The 16,706-nt window shown below is 42.5% G+C and overlaps 1 protein-coding gene and 1 pseudogene across 1 annotated transcript in view; both read right to left on the reverse strand.

The window, feature by feature from the left end:
* MDFIC (MyoD family inhibitor domain containing) overlaps nt 1–3,392 on the reverse strand; it is a 94,675-nt gene extending 91,283 nt beyond the window's left edge. The window contains exon 1 of the mRNA XM_056118227.1: nt 3,191–3,392. Coding sequence (XP_055974202.1) covers nt 3,191–3,287 — 97 coding nt within the window. The 5' untranslated portion in view covers nt 3,288–3,392. The remainder of the gene's footprint in view (nt 1–3,190) is intronic.
* A 6,865-nt stretch (nt 3,393–10,257) lies between these two features.
* LOC130027722 (60S ribosomal protein L7-like) lies at nt 10,258–11,103 on the reverse strand (annotated as a pseudogene).
* Between the last annotated feature and the right edge of the window lie 5,603 nt (nt 11,104–16,706).

Below are 16,706 nucleotides of genomic sequence, written 5' to 3' on the forward strand. Positions count from 1 at the left end.
TATTGGAAAATGTTAACCAAACTAGCAACAATAAACTAGAACTAAGATATACTAAGATATACTATCTCTTAAATCTGGATTGTCATAAATTCCCAATTTCCTTTACTCGTTACCCTCCACCATCTATATCAACCTGAGAATACGAATTATGGCTAGGTATAAGACTTATTTGGTTTGGGAGCCACACCCAATGGTGCTCTGAACTTACTCCTCTTGGCTCTGTGATCAAGGACTATTCATGGTGGTACTCACGGGACCACAAAGAACAGGGGTTGGCTGCATGCAAGAAAATATTCTATAACTGTATTATCTCTCCAGCGCATTAAAGAAGATATTTTTTTCTATTTGGGAGTCACCAGCCATGCTCAGGGATTATTCCAGAATGAATGCTCAGGAAATACTCTTCAAAGGGTTTGGAGGACCACAGTGGTGCCAGGGATCAAATCTGGGTCAGTTGCATGCAAGAAAAATTTCCTACTTGTTGGATTATGTCTTTGGCCCTAAAGATGATTGTTAATGCCTTCAAAGCAATAGAATTTTGCTTGTTGGAGCACAAAAAATGGATAGAAGGTTTAGAAATAATTATGAAGCCTGAGTAGGGCACACCTTCATAACTCTGAACGTGGTGAATGGAATATAGTTTCTACCTACCTACCTAAAAGAACATAGCAGGGAATTCTGTCCTTGATGGACATTTCAGACTAAAACTTTCCTAGAGTTTTTCCCAAGTTTCAAGTTCCGTGGCTCAGTATAGAGTCACAACATCACAACATAGAAAAATGTTTAGGTTATAGTGAATGTCTTATTGTGCATCTTTTTGTACATTTAACTTTTCAGTGAAAGATTTGATCTTTTCCTTCCTTTTCATGACCATATTTCTATTGAATTATTAACTTCTTTAAGTTAATCTATTAACTTCTATATAACATTCCATTTTTCCCTCACTTATTTCAATATTTAAATTAAGAATCAACAAACTCAGCAAAATATACTACTATCACTGCATTCTTTTAAAAATGGTGACAGGGGCTGGAGCTATAGCACTGCTGGTAGGGCATTTGCCTTGCATGCGGCCAACCCGGGTTCAATTCCCAGCATCCCATACGGTCCCCTGAGCACCGCCAGGAGCAATTCCTGAGTGCAGACCCAGGAGTTAAGCCCTGTGCATCGCCAGGTGTCACCAAAAAAACAAGAAAAAAAAAAGGAAACAGAAAAAGATTACAAAGAATCCAGAGAAAAGGAAAATGGTAAAAGAACTTGAAGAAGATCTTACGAATAAGTGGGGGGCAGGCAAACCTTCACTAATGCCTTTACCCAGAAGTCAACCAAAACATGGAAAGCTACTAACTTTTGAAGTTTAACTCCCTACCTACTTTAGTCACTCATAAACATACATGTCTATATGTGTACATGTACATATATGCACATGTATATGTATACTGCATTATGAAACCTAATTATATTGAGACACAATATTTCTACAAAATTCTGAGTGCTTTTAGATAAGTATTTAATAGAAAAACAATATAATAACACATTCTAAAGCCATGTCAATTTTCAGGTAAAATACAACTTAGATAAAGCATTTTCACACTGCCAAGTATATACTGAGACCATTCTTTTGGTTCTCTTTCAGAACACTCCACATGCACTGTATCTTAAAAGTCAGATCACATGATACCATGGAACTTTGTACCTCCCAAGTCTACTGCAAGTTCTGGCTTAGTTTTCAAAATGTACACTGTTAGAGTATATCTTATAAATATCAACTGTTTCCAAAGTCATTGTTTTTCCAGTGTCATGAATGTTGGTCGGTGACATAAGCATTAACTCAAAAACTGTGATTAACAGCTCAACTGTGGCTTAGAAAGCCCATCTACTTATCCACTGAGGGCATGCCTAAAGACAGAAAAATGAGAGTATGGACAAAACAATGTGCAAAACATGGTCTGCAGGGATGGGGCTGATGTTTATCACTTGTGATATTTTTTTTTTGTTTAGAAAATAATGAGTCACTATTCAGAGACAATAGACAATAATAAACATAATTCAGTTTAACAGCCCTGGAGGCCAGGACCTTTTAATTTAACCAGGAGCGAGGGGGCGAGTTTTCTGCTGTTTACCCTTTGTACTTGTTTTCCTACTTTATCCTGCCTTAAAAGAATACCAAGCTATCTATATAATAGCTAAAGTAAAAAGGCTATCAGTAGATACTAATAATTACTGTAAGCAACATACGCTTAGAATCAAGACTATGAATCAAGGCTTCTAAACCCCGGAAAATTACTTTATTTTCATCAGTCTCAGATCTTCATAAATAAAAGCGGTACTTAGAAGACTGCGAGGCCTGGCTCGCTGTCACCAGAGAGAAACCAAGCATAGTACCTTGAAGAGAAGAAAAGCATTGTCGGACTTGTTTACAAGCTTGTTAAGAAGTTTCTTAAAAACAAGAGGCTTTTCTTTATTGGCTGTATGTGTTTACACTTTGGAAGAACACAAGGCGCTCATTCATTCTTGGAAAGTGTTTCTTCTAAAGCATGTTTTGGGTTTGGGTTTGGAGGGATTTTGGGGGTTGTCTTTTTTTTTTTTCTGGTTCAAAGCAAAACAGTTATTGAAAACGTATGCAAGAGCCATTCCCAAAAACGGCTGATTTCAGAAACCTAGATTCTCAACTGAGCCTGGGCACAGAAGCGCACAGAACCCAGGGCGCGTGCTCCTCCTGGGAGCGGCGACAACTCCAAGAAGACAGGACTTGAAATTGCACCAGAAAGCTTCGCAACCCACTTCTGAGTTTCCGCAGCCCTCGCCCCCCGAACATCCCCCCACCCCCAAACACACACACACACACACCTCCACCCTCGCCCCAAATGCATAGGCTGGAGAAAGAAGCAAGTTTGTCAACCAGTCTCTGCAGCCAAAGGCCAGCGGGGAGGGGGAGGTAGTGGAGAGGGGCCCGGGGATCCCGCCCTCTCTATCCTGTTGTTGATCCAAGACAGGAATCCTGGAGAACTCGCTAGAGTAATGCTAACTATGCAAAAGTTCACCCCAGCGCCGAGGCAGGAATCCGTCCTGCAGCACCGCCGTCCTCCTGGCCTCCTCCCTCGGCCGTGACCGGGCTGAACGCGTCTTGAAATGCCACCAGGCCCTCCCCGCCACCACCAACGCTTGCAGCTTGCCGGCGCGCACTCACCCTGGGCCGGGGCCCCCAGCCGGCCGCCTCCCGCCTGGGCCGCGCAGTGCTGCCCCGCCGCTGGCCCGGGAGCGGCCGCTTCGCCCGCGCTGGACATGGGCCGCTCGGGTGCCCGCGCGCCCAGCCGCCGGCCACGCTCACTGCCCCGCGGGCGGACGTGCGACGGAGCTGCTAAGCGCGGGCTGCGGGGAACCGACGGTTTCTGGCGGAAAAGAGAGAGGAGAGAGAAAAAAAAAAAGTGTTTTCGGAGACGAGCCTACACCACCACCCCCGGTGGGACGGTCCCTCCCCCTCCGCTTCCCTCCCAGAAGCAAAACCCCACCCCGGGGAAGTTGTGATTTGAAACTGGCGAGGAAAACTGTTCCCGGGAAGTGGACGGCAGCACTGCTGCACGGTGCCAGGGTCCACGGGGAGCAGAGCATTGGTGCTAGAAGGGAGTTGCATGGGGCTGGGGGTAGAGGGGGGGTACAGGGTGGGGAGGGAGGAAGGAAGGGAGGGGGGTGATCAAGGGTAAGAGAGCAAAAAGCCCAAGAGATCACTACCTACCTGGGCATCCCCCCAATTACTCTCTGCCTGCTGCTCCGCGGCGGTCCCCGGAAAGTTAGAGAGGCTGGGGCAGCCGCCGCATCTCGCCCCGGCACGTCCGGGACGCCTCCCCCGGGCTCAGCCCAGACTCCGCCGCTGTGACTGCAAGTAACGCGGCGGCGGCTCTGACTCTGCGCTCTCCGCCCCCTCTTTCCAGCCAGCTCACTCGGGCCAGTTCCCCCGCCGCGGGGACTTTCCCCCCGCTACCCCGGGCCGCACGTCCCCTGCCACCGCTCCTCCGCTCCTGAAACACTTCTCCCTCTGTGGCTCCTTTTCATCATATCCGGACCAGGGAGGCCTCGAACTCCTGGCGGACGGGCGCCTGGGGGCGGTGCCGCTGGGATTCGGGCCCCGTGCTCTCCTCCCGCCCCTGGGCCTGTCTGGGTCAGGAGGCCAAAGTCCAGCTAACCTGGCTGACTTGGCGAGACACCCAAGGCTCTTCTGAGGATTGGAAAAGAAGATCGGTTGGTTCCTGGTTTGTTGGAACTGAAAAGTCCCAGTCACCTCTTTCAACTTCTCTTCCCAATCCTGGACCAGATCTGCAGATGCTCTCAAAGAGAGCCCTAAATTAGGAAGAAGAAACAAAGGACACGAATATTAAGACGTTCCTGGTGACTTGTAGAGCAGGACTCAAATCTTGACTCCTTGGCTGGGTGTTTGATAATTTCCTGACTCTAAAATGACCTTATTTTGTTTTTCAGTAGTGTTTATTTTTGTCAAGCTAGATCCTGGATCAGGTAGAACCAGTTGTTGCTAGAATCCCCTGGAGGCAAGGGTGGCGATCTCCAGGGTAGCAAGGGTGACACCCTTGGGTTTGTCCAGGGCCCAAGTTCCCAAAGGCCAGCCTGTTGTTCCTGAGTGATGCATGGTTCTGTGGCAAGCAAACCTGTTGGGAAGTAAAAAGTTTATCCACGCTCCATTAATAAAGTGACTAGAGCAACAGCAGCCTAATCTGACCATCAAGAATAACAGGTGCACATTTTGAGATCAAGGAGAGTATTTTAATATATACAGATAACTTTGCCCTTTATTTCATTGTGTATAAAATGCAGCAATCACTTGTTGAAAAGGAGAAAACTCATTCTTTGAATCCTTAGGACAAGCGGGCCTTGCAAACCATCAAAAGTGAAGAGAATTTGTATTGGAAACATTCTCTTTCTAAGGCTTCTCATATCCCAGAGACTTCATTCCTTCAACAAGAGCAAAAACAAAGCTGGAATTGATTCTAGACAATTAAATATAAACAATGGATCTTCTTAAAGAGTCAATGAATCCAAACTTACTTTTAATTAACTTAAAAAACAGGGACTTGACGTTTCTGATGTTGATACAATTCTCCTCAAAAGACAAATGTCGTTTTTCTTCAATAGCCTCTGAGTTATATTTGTTTTTCAATTTAGAGATTTCAGAAATAGTGTGTATAAGAGGGTCTTAGCTCACTTGAAAATCTACCATGGACCTAGATAACCTGGAATCTGTTTCATGGGAACAGATGGATTCTGAGAATGACTGTATTACCTTTAAAAAATGAACATTTAGGACATCTCACAGCCTACTGCTGCATAATCTGCAAGGGTGTGGCTGCTCTGGAAGATTCTGCTATAACCCTTCTACTTACCCTTGTTTTTCTTAATCCCCTCAGTAAGATGTTCAAGTGCATGGATATCAAATTATAGACAGCACTATTTTGGAAAGCCTTGTACTAAATTGTGTGTTTTCAGAAGGTCCGGCGCTCTATCTCTCCTGCCGCCCCGCGTTCCATAGTCTCGAGCTGTTTCCCCGACCCCAGGGAGGTCAATGGCGATGGGCAGGTGAAGGAACGAACAAGGGCCAGGCTGGTTGGTATCAATTGTAGTTTATTCCAATCTTCACTCTCACCTCTGATTCTGCCCTCTGGAGCCCAAGCTCCCGAGCCCAAGCCCGTGCCTCAGTTTGAGCCTCTGCCCGAGCCTCAGCCTGAGTCTCAGTCTCTGCTCTCTTGAGCCCAAGCTCACTTCAAGCTTACAGTCTTAGTTTATATAGCAATCATGTAGGGTGGTGATACAAAGGTGGGTTGAACATTAACAAATCAGCAAAGAGAGGTAAAACCACTCCTCGAGGAAATCAACTCAAGGATTAAATCTCATCTAAAGAGTTTTATTTCAGATTACTAGGAGATCTGCTCAAGGGTGGGATCCCAAAAAGGGTGTATTCTTTCCTTAGCTAGTAATCTACTTAAATAGTTGTAGTAAGTCTACTTCTAATATTTCTAGCAATGTCATTCTGTATGAGCACAGTAAGAGATAAACTTACAGTTTGGTTCTTCCTGAGGACATCTCACTATATATTCCGATATATAGATATAGATATAGACATATCGCTCCAGCCATAATATATATATATAAATATATATATATTATAGTCCTCAGGCCAGGTTACTCTTCCTAGCCCTAGCAGGGTCCTAGTCTTGTCGTTACTTATTTTTGGATCATGACAGCATTTGTCCATGATCATGCCCTCAACTTATAGTTGAGTATCGTGGCGCTTTGGCCTGGCCCATTTCAATGCCAGGGTAGCTCACAGCTTGCTCTGGGTCCATTCAGTCCCTCATCGGGACCCTGCTTTTGGGGTGCTAGGAACTAGGGGGAACTGAGTCAAGAAAGCAGATGCCCAGGAGTAAGGTAAACTATGCAAAGTACATAACTTAGAATACAAGTTCAGTGTCCTTAAAAGGATCTAATCTTACAAGCTAACAGAATCTGATTAGGGAGAAAAGGTGATTAACTGGCTGGGGAGGAGAGCACAGAGAAGAGTTTACAGATAAACAGAGGAATGGGAGTGACTCTTGAAGCACTGTGATGGATGTAACCCGATAAACCTAAGCTCCCTGTGGCAATGTTCAAGATCAAGATCAGGACCATCCTGTTATTTGTTGATTGCCTCGAGCAGGCCCCAGTAACGTCTTCTTCATCCTAGCCCTGAGAATTTTTAAAAAGTGCCAAATTCAAGGCTCTTTCAGAGTTAGGAGAATGAGAACCATCATTGTTACGGGTATTTGGCATACTGGGTATGGCACGGGGAGTTTGCCAGACTCTGCTGTGTGGGCAGGTTACATTCGGTAACCTGGCCTGAGGAATATATATATATTTGCTTGAGCGGGCCCAGTAACGTCTCCATTGGAGACTTTGTTGTTACTGTGTTTGGCATATTGAATACGTCACGGGGAGCTTGCCAGGCTCTGCCGTGCGGGCGAGATACGTGGCAATGTTGTTCTACACTAAATATTCATTACACCATACTTAATGTTGCTCACATCTAAAGGATTCCACAAATCGTCAAATGTAAACATTTTATATTGCCATGGGGAAGATATAAGTAGGAAATAGGTGGGAGAGATAGTCCAATGGACAGAACACTTGCTTTGTATACATGAGCATAGATTAGATCCCCAGTACCTCTCAAACCCAAACACCACCATGAGCAAAGGAGTAGTCCTTCAACACCATCAGCTGTGCCTCCCACTACCCCAATAATATATTACGAACAAATAAAAGGCTATGTAGTTGAATCACCAATTAATCAGAAATAAGGACTGGGAATGTGGCTCAGTGGTTTGCAGCTACTATGCGTACATGAGAGAGATTTCAATCCCTAATACACATCCCCACGTCCTCGCACCCCCAAGCTTCCCAAAAAAGAAAGAAAAATGTTCAGACGCTGAATCTTACTCAGCTCTGGCTTTATACAAGTTAGTCAACCTCTCCATGATTTGCTTGTCTCATAAAGTGACAGTGAAAAAAGAAACTTGGTAGGGTATCACAGGATTCAGTAAGAGAATTCTGTAGGATTTGAAAAATGTCAGTTAGGGAAAGTACTCAGAAGTATTTGTCAACAGCACTGCCACCACCAGCATTCCTTCATTCTCCATAGCCCTCAACACAGCACTAGGACTTAGTAAAAAATAAACCTAGTGACCATGTCAAGAACTTTGTCCAAATGATCTCAACAAATCTCTATAAGTAACTTGCTAAGATTTACAAGTCAAGTCTGGCTAGCTGTTCCTACTTCTTGGGTTTAGTTCGGTTTTCCCTCTGGAAGGTCTTAAATGCCCTAAACCTGGTGTTCAGTATACCAAGAATTAAGTGTGGGCTCCTAAGTGTTCCCCAAGGTGCCCATCTACCCCAATCACTTGCTGTATTTGTTCAGTCTGTCTAGTTAAGCACTTCTCTTGTTCCCTGATGAGCAATCCGATGCCCCCATTCTTTTTCTTTTATTCAAAAAGTATTTAATGATGTAGAAAGCAATGTCATGGATTCCAGGAAACGTAACCGTGGAATAATAGATAGAGCCATTGCATTCATGGAACTCTTAGTCAAGAAAGGAATACGGACACACAACCACTTACAACAGTGCCTAAATTGGATAAGAAGGGATAATCCTAGCTTTAGAAGCCTTGATGATTTTCGCAGAGAAATATAGTCTTGTCTTAGGAGTCATGGAAACATTTCTGGGAAAAGTCTTGCCTCAGCTGACCAAAAAGGAGAAAGTAAAAAAGAGAAGGAAATCTAGTTCAATGCAAAAGCAAGCTATAATATGAGGCTCAGAGGTTGAGGGCAACCAAGTTTTGCAGAACTGAATTCAATATGAAAGGATGGTCAGATGCTAGGAAGTAATAATGGGAAGTGATACTGAGAAGACTTAAGGTATTATTGGAATAACATCTCAACTTCAAACAAGGAGAGTATATAAGGGGCTATTTATAAAAGTTTCTCTGGTATAAATTATAAAATAAGTTGGAAGCACTTAAATTGAAACTGGGGCTTCAACTGGGAGGCAAGAGATAACAGTAGTAAGCATGAAGGCAAATTTTAAAGGATGTGGGAGCTAGGAGAATCAAGGGAAATGATGAAAGGTAAAAAAGTATAAAATAAATTATCCTGTGTGGGCTGGAGCGACAACACATCAGTAGGGTGTTTGCCTTGCACACGGCCAGCCAACCCAGATTCGATTCCTCCGCCCCTCTTGGAGAATCCGGCATGCTACTGAGAGTATCTCGTGTGCACAGCAAAGCCTGGCAAGCTACCCGTGACGTATTTAATATGCCAAACACAGTAACAACAAGTCTCAAAATGGAGACAACTGGTGCCCGCTAGAGCAAATTGATGAACAACGGGAGGACAGTGCTACAGACAGTGAAAAATAGTCAGGTGAAAAATAATAAAATCAGTCTCTAATATCAGGCACAAAAATTAATTCCAAATGGGCTAAGGACTTAGATTTTACACCCAACAGCATAACAAATTAAAGAAAGGGGGGGGGGAACACCCTGCAATATTGGCTCTATTTGTGTTTGACTTTGATTAGGACAAAACAAACAAACAAGTGGGATTGTATTAAAGTAAGAGGATTCTGTAAAAAAAAAAAAAACAATCTTATAATCACCTCTGCATCTAGGTGAATGGTGGTAGAGCAGACTATAGAAGACTTGAGAAATGGAAGCATTTAAGAGAAGCAGCAGATTCTAGAAAGCTCTTGAGGAATTAGTATGAGTACTGCCTGAAGCTAACCTGAAGCACCCAGCAAGCTGGGATGTAATGATACTGATTGTGCTTTACAGACTTAGAGGTCATGAGTGGTGGAGAGAGTAGAGAAAAAGAGCAGCAAGTCCCAGGCCTTTATGCCATGAAACTTACTGGTCCTCTCCTTTTGAATGTCATAATACTATTGTCTGCCACACTTTCAGAACCACCATTATTTAGTTACTATCACTGCTAATTTCCCAACAACACCTCAGAATTTAGATACCCTACTCCTGGTTCAAAGCCCTGTGACATTGAAATTTCAATGTGCCTTACAACCATTCCTACCTAGTGGTATCCACACCAATGAAGATATAATAAATAATATGTGGGGCTGGAGCGATAGCACAGCAGGTAGGGCATTTGCCTTGCACGCAGTCAACCCAGGTTCAATTCCTAACATCTCATATGGTTCCCACGAGCACCGCCAGGAGTAATTCCTGAGTGTAGAGTCAGGAGTAACCCCTGTGCATCGCCGGGTGTGACCCAAAAATCAAAAATAAATAAATAAAAATAATATGTGAACACATTATAAAATAGTTATGAGTTGAGTTAAACAAAAAAAATAGCTAAACACTTTTTAAACTATTCTTACGGACTATTAAATTGTTATTCATCAATTACACATTAATCAAACATTTAGTGTGCACCTACTGTGTGCTAGACCATATACTAATTTCTGGGATATAAAAACATGGTTTAATACCCTAAAACACCATGAATTCTATTTTACTGAGCAGAGACTTAGTTGCTAGACCAAAGATGAAGTTAATATCCTTACATAAGCATCGAAACCAGAAATTTACTAGAGGTGTATATAATTATATGTATGTCTCAAGGTAATTTGCCAGAATATGGAAATAAGTATTTGGATGAATGCTTATGTTTGTTTCTATGTTATTCCAAAATTACTTTTTTTTTTCAATTTGAAAGCAGTCCTTTATTAACTGGCTAGATTATAAAAATATGGTAGATACCTTAGTTCATCCATCTAATCAGCCGGTTGATCTGGTCTTCTCTGTTGCCAGCATCTCCACCTTCTACAAAATGGGTGGTCTTTTCTTCGTCCCACCCTGGGGAGAAGATAATTTGAAGCGCCAGAGGAAGTTGTTTGCCTCTTTGAAGCGCTTTCCAACAGAATAGATCTCATGAATCAGATCCTCCATGCAGATGATGCCGTATTTACCCAGAGTTTGCACCATCAGTGCATTATCCATTAGGGCAATTCACTTCTTGTGGATTTTGTCATAACCACGTTTGTAGATCAATTCATTTACTGACTTCAGGTTTGGGTACCCCCATGCAATACAAGGTTCCACGATCTTCAGCATGTTAATCTAAGCTTTGTTGAGTTTAACAAAGGCACCATTGAAGATCTGGCCAAGGCGGGGAAGCTGTAGCACCTTTCAGACCTTGGGGCTCACACCAATGATACCTCTGATTCTGATGACAAAAGCCAATTTGGGTTCCTCAGGGACATAAAAGTTGCCAGCTTTTCTCACCATCCTAGCCAAGCGAATCTCTGTCCTGTACATCTGCCTATACTCCTTGTGATAATGCTTAGCTTTTTCGTAGATCAGCTTCCTCCTTGCCTTTCGAAACATCTTTTGAGCAAACTTCTTTCTCAGGTGCTTAATCTTCAGCACTGCAAAATTCTTTCGCTTTTTCTTCAGGGTTTCTAGCACATCAGGAAGCTTTTTTCTTCTCTCCGGTGGCCGCTGCTGCCGACTTAGCAGGAACCTTCTTTTTCTTCTCTTCTGCACCCTCCATGGTCCTAGTCGGAAAAGAGTTCAAAATTATTTTTTGATTCACTGTTTTACTGTGTTCATCGATTGCATAGAGCAGGCCCCAGTAACATCTCCTTCATCCTAGCCCTGAGATTTTAAAAAGTGCCACATTCGAGGCTTTTTCAGGGTCAGGAGAATGAGACCTATCATTGTTACTGGGTTTTGGCATATTGAATACACCACAGGGAGTTTACCAGACTCTGCCTTGTGGGCAGGAAACTTTTGGTAGCCTGCCAGGTTCCCCAGAGTAAGAACTAGATAATAAGATGTCGTTTCCGGGAGCTGGGTTTTATAGTCTCTGGGTCTTAGCTGTTGATGGGATTATATGGTGCTGGGGGCAGTTGGTGGGTGTAATGCCTACATACTGGAAGATGGGGGAACTGGGTGGAGGAGGCCCCAGTCCCAATCCGAGCAGGCTTGGAGATCTATGCCCTGGGTCCTGCACACCTGGGTTCCTCTCATGGTTCCTTCATGCATGAGACTTGTCCAAACTTGTGGAGAGTGGTCGTAAGCATGGCTGTGGCTGGAACCAGAGGTCTTCAGCTGCCAGGGCTCTGCTCGGGGTGGGGAGGGAAACTCAATCCACCCTCCTCTAAGGGGCCTCAGTGAGGACAGCCAAGCTCGGAGGCCGGAGACTCTGCGCTGTTCTCTTCCCGGAACAGGGAGGAACGTCTCCATCATGAGACTTGTTGTTACTGTGTTTGGCATATTGAGTACGTCACGGGTAGCTTGCCAGGCTCTGCCGTGCGGGCGAGATACTCTCAGTAGCTTGTCGGGCTCTCCGAGAGGGGCAGAGGAATCGAACTGGAGTCGGTCAAGTTGGCTGCGTGCAAGGCAAACGCCTCTCCGCTGTGCTCTTGCTCCAGTCCCTCTTTTTGATTATGTTTAATAATATATATAAGATACTCAGAATGTTATACTATATATAATCATATATTAGAGGTTCATGTTCAAAAGTATTTTATCACTTCTTTCAAAATTATTTTAAATAATCTGAGACACAAACTTAGTTATTCCAAACTATACAAAGTTTAATTTTTCTAAAAATCAAACATTCCACTTCTATAAATCTGACTTTAAAAATCCCCAATCCCAAGGGTATAAAACACCAGAAAATAACCCTAGATGTCTAAATACCTAATACTGTCATGAACTTCACATAGTGCCCAGAGAAAGGCCACCAACTGCCTCAACTCCTTCTCTCACATTATTTTTTTCCTCTGTGAACATACATCCCTAAACAAACTTTTTAAAAAATTGTTTTAGCTCACAGAAAATTTGGGGCACAGGGATTTGGAGGAAAAGAGACTAGCTAAGGGAGTTATTAGGTCAGAGAAAATGACAGCAGCAGAAATGATAGCTGACAGAGAAGAAAGATACAGGAAAATAAACACGTCATAACAACACCTTTGTGAATTCAACCCAGGCAAACAGTGAATGTTCCTAATGAGGGCCTGAGTCATTAAGAAAACATTCAGTTATGTTAGTGCTATACTCTTAGAGTATTTTATGGAGAGGCAGCAATATTTTCACATTAAAAAAAAAAACCTCTACCTAAAACTGTTCACATAACAAGTGCAACTACTTGAAAGATAAACTTTCACAGAGTTGGGATTTTCAGCAGCAAGGAATGAGCAATCACGATTCTTCATCAATTTAATTATTTTTTCTCCACATCCTAGAGCTTTCCTCAAAGATGACCAGTCAGGGCACAGCTTTCTGGCATCCAGTTCTTACTTCAAATAGAGCAATTCTTTCTCTTCGTAATAGTTTTTCCTCTTCAAATAGTTCCCCCCCCCCGCCACTTTTTAAATGCCTGAAAATCATAAAGCAGGTGCAGTTCTTTACTTTCAAATGTAAAAGAATACCTAAAGACAAAGCTCATATGTGAGAATCATATAACCTACTGAGTTATACAGTGCCTGTTTGCTGGACACTAGGATTTTTATACATACAGTTAACAGTTTTGGTCCTCTGGGAGCTCATAGGGTGTCAAGGTGAGGGGGGAGGAGATGGGAGGAAAGATACATCATTTCTGCAGTATGAACACACAAAGGAAGTAGCCCTGAAATGCGTAAGTGTAGGTGGGGAGAGATGAAGACACCAAACTGAGTATTGCTGATGAGTCTAAGTTTGCCTGTGAAATTGCTTGGGAGACTCTAGAGAGTGGAGAACACATGTGGAAAGGCACAGAATCATGAAATCCCCAGAAATAGTAAATGAATTAGCAAAGATAATTTAGTGAGTTGATTATAGATATAGCACTAAGGATCTGAATTTTCTCATAGACAACCACTAGCTCCAGTACTGGGGACAATTCATGCAAATCAGTTTGGCCTTTCTAAGTAATGGTAAAGCAAGGGCATACATATCATATACTTGGGAATTCCAAAGATTTTGCTCTGGTTACTGTATGACCAAAGAATTTGGTGAAAAATCTCCAACTGCTAAATTACTTTGACTCATTCTTCCCTTCTGAACTCAATTCAGTGGATTGTCTCTACTGGCCTGAGGCACTGGACTTCAGGGTCTTATCTTACTTTCACTATATATGTCTGTTTAAGTCTGGAAGGAAAAGAGGAAGATATATAATCAGGCAGTAGCACATGTCAATTTAAGAATATGAGTGATGAGAGAAATGAAAATGGACATCTCACAGGTAATAGACATTAAGCATACGTTTCCTTGGTACATAGAATGTGAACTTAGATTTACCAAGTATGTGGAACTGATGAAAGACCTGCTGAATTTGCAATTGGAAAGAATTTTAGATGATAAATATGACAATGGCATTTAAGACAATGTGAAACATGAGGATACTCTTACCACTATGGCCCCCAAACTCATGTATAGTCACAAATAAAAAAAAAAAAGAAATGCTATTCTGACTTTAAGGTATGCATCTCTACAATCTTTTTTTTTAATTATGAAATGAACACAACAAAAAAAAACTGTAGGATTGGAGCTAAACTATTCTGTTCATTTAAGGGGGGAAAGGGAAAGATTTCTTGAATATCCTCCTACTATTATTCTTCAAATCTGAAAAAAAAATCCATGCCCTCACCAAGTCACTTGGAGTCCCATAATAATCTCTTACTTCTACAATTTCCAATATTCAAAGTCCAAAGTGTGGTGTAAAATTTTTTCTGTTTAATATGTCTTTTTAATTTTAAGATTGTTTTTCTTTATATAATCCTCTTTGTTTAATGCAATACCATTTGCTTGTTTGTTCTGTTCTAGACAAAATCAAATAACTAAAGACAAGTAGAGCCAATATTTCAGGGTGTTTTCACCCTTTTCTTCAATTTGTTATGATGTTGTGTGTAAAATCTAAGCCCTTAGTCCATTTGGAATTAATTCTTGTGCCTGATATGAGAGACCGATTTTATTCTTTTTCACCCGACTGTTTTTCCCAGGGTGATTTATATTATACTATTTTTTAACTTTTCATTGTTTTATACTCTTTCCTCATTTGTCACAAATTTGTGTGTATATGGGGTCTTATCTCTGGGCTTTTAATTCTATTCTATTCCACCGCTCTCTGTGTTTGCTTTTTTTCAAATATAAAATTGTTTAGATTACTACAGCTTTATAGTATAAAATTGGGAATTTTCATGCCTCCATTTTAAATTTTTCTCAAGATTGCCAAGTACCTGAGTTCTTTGAAAGTGAGTAACTTAAAACCTGTAATGCTGCTGGAGTAGGGAAAGAAAACACTTGGTCAGCCCAGATATAAGAGATCTGAGTCACTGAGAGTTTCAGACCAGGCAGAGGACAAGAGTTTATCCCCTAGGTTAACAGGAAGATCCTCAGTTGCCTGAGGTGCTAAAGACTCTTAAAACGAACATTTTTTTTTTCTTTTTGCATCACACCCAGCGATGCTTAGGGGTTCCTCCTGGCTCTGCACTCAGGAATTACTCCTGGAGGTGCTTGGGGGACCATATGGGATGCTGGGAATCGAACCCAGGTCTTCTGTGTGCAAGGCAAGCGCCCTACCCGCTGTGCTATTACTCCATCCCAAAAACTAACATTTTTGATGGACATAGGATGGCAGTTAAAGCCCTTTTCTTGCCGTCAATGCTAAGCCTCCAGTGAAAGATCCTCAGGAGATATATTTATCCCTGTTTCTTGGCCTAGAAGAGGAGAACACAGCTGTGCACACTGTAGTCACAATGGGGAAACTGCATGGACAACTGTTGAGGGACACGGAATTGGGTTAGACAGAAGTCCCAGAGATAGGGGAAGGGAAGCTTCCTCCTGGACAGAGCTATCAGCATCTGAAACCCACTGGCACCTCAAAGTATAAAAAAGCTACCCTATCATTTAGACTCTACAGGGGGAACTGACATACTTTGTAAAACTTCCATCCATCAAAAGTAGGGCATGGGAATGAAGACAAGAAAATTATCAGCCATAGAGGAAGGCTAGGTAGCCCCAAGGTGGGGAAAACTGGGGACATTGGTGGCAGAAAATGTACACTGGTGAAGAGGTGGGTGTTGGAACATTGTGTGCCTGAAATCCAATCATGAACATCTTTGAAATTGTGTATCTCATGGTGATTTCATTAAAAAATGAAAATTAAAAACAAAACAAACACCCACCCCCCCACTTCATTGGAAATCCAAAACAAACACCCACCCCCCCACTTCATTGGAAATCCAGCTACAGCTCTGTCTAGAGTATGCTACCAATGACAAGAGAAAGTCCTATCTGGGGCCACTTTCTTGTTGCTCAGACAGAAAACAAATACAGACAGATAAAGAAATGGTACAGTAAGGGATTCCATACATGAACGGTTGCCTTATCCAAGGTATCAGAGGAAGGAGCCCCATGACAACCGTTATCTCTCTTCCCATGTGCAAAGGGATCCCAAAAAACCAAAATATCTTCAAATCAAAAACTTTGTGCAACCTCCTAGAAAAACAGCAGGAAAAGGTTAAATCTGGCCATCGAATGAATAAGAAGAAAGTCCTTTAGAAATCAATCTAAACGACAGGAAAATAGAGTCTAACACTGAATTAAAAATAACAATTAACAAGAAAATCAATGAAATACATCAAATGCACACAACAAAATAAAATATTAATGACATGAGAAAGAAAAGGCAGGAGCAGAGGGAGTTCTCCATCAAAGATGTGGAAGCTAGTGCCTGGGGACAGCTCTTTGGTAAAGTGCTGCCTTGAGGATATGACGACATGAGTTCAACTCCGGGGTCTTCCCTACAAGTCAAGAGCAATCCCAACAGTCATGCTCTAGGTATCCTGGGTGCCTCAAAATGGTGAGTGATTGGGGCCGGAAGCCATAGCACAGCAGGTAGGGCGTTTGCCTTGCACGCCACCAACCCTAGTTCAATCTTTGGCATCCCCTATACTCCCCTGAGCACTGCCAGGAGGGAGCCCTGAGCATCGCCAGGTGTAACCCAAAAATAGCTAAAAAAAAAAAAAGGTGAGTGATTTCTGATACATTGCAACCAAGAGAGTACAAATACCACAAGTGACATGCAGAACCCTCCGTGGAACCACAACTAGTTTGCAAATAACACAAACAAGTTTGCAGCTCTAGCAAGCTCTGGACCTAAAGTGCAAG

Source organism: Sorex fumeus, unplaced genomic scaffold (assembly GCF_029834395.1).
Source record: "Sorex fumeus unplaced genomic scaffold, SorFum_2.1 ptg000037l, whole genome shotgun sequence".
Taxonomy (NCBI): Eukaryota; Metazoa; Chordata; class Mammalia; order Eulipotyphla; family Soricidae; genus Sorex; species Sorex fumeus.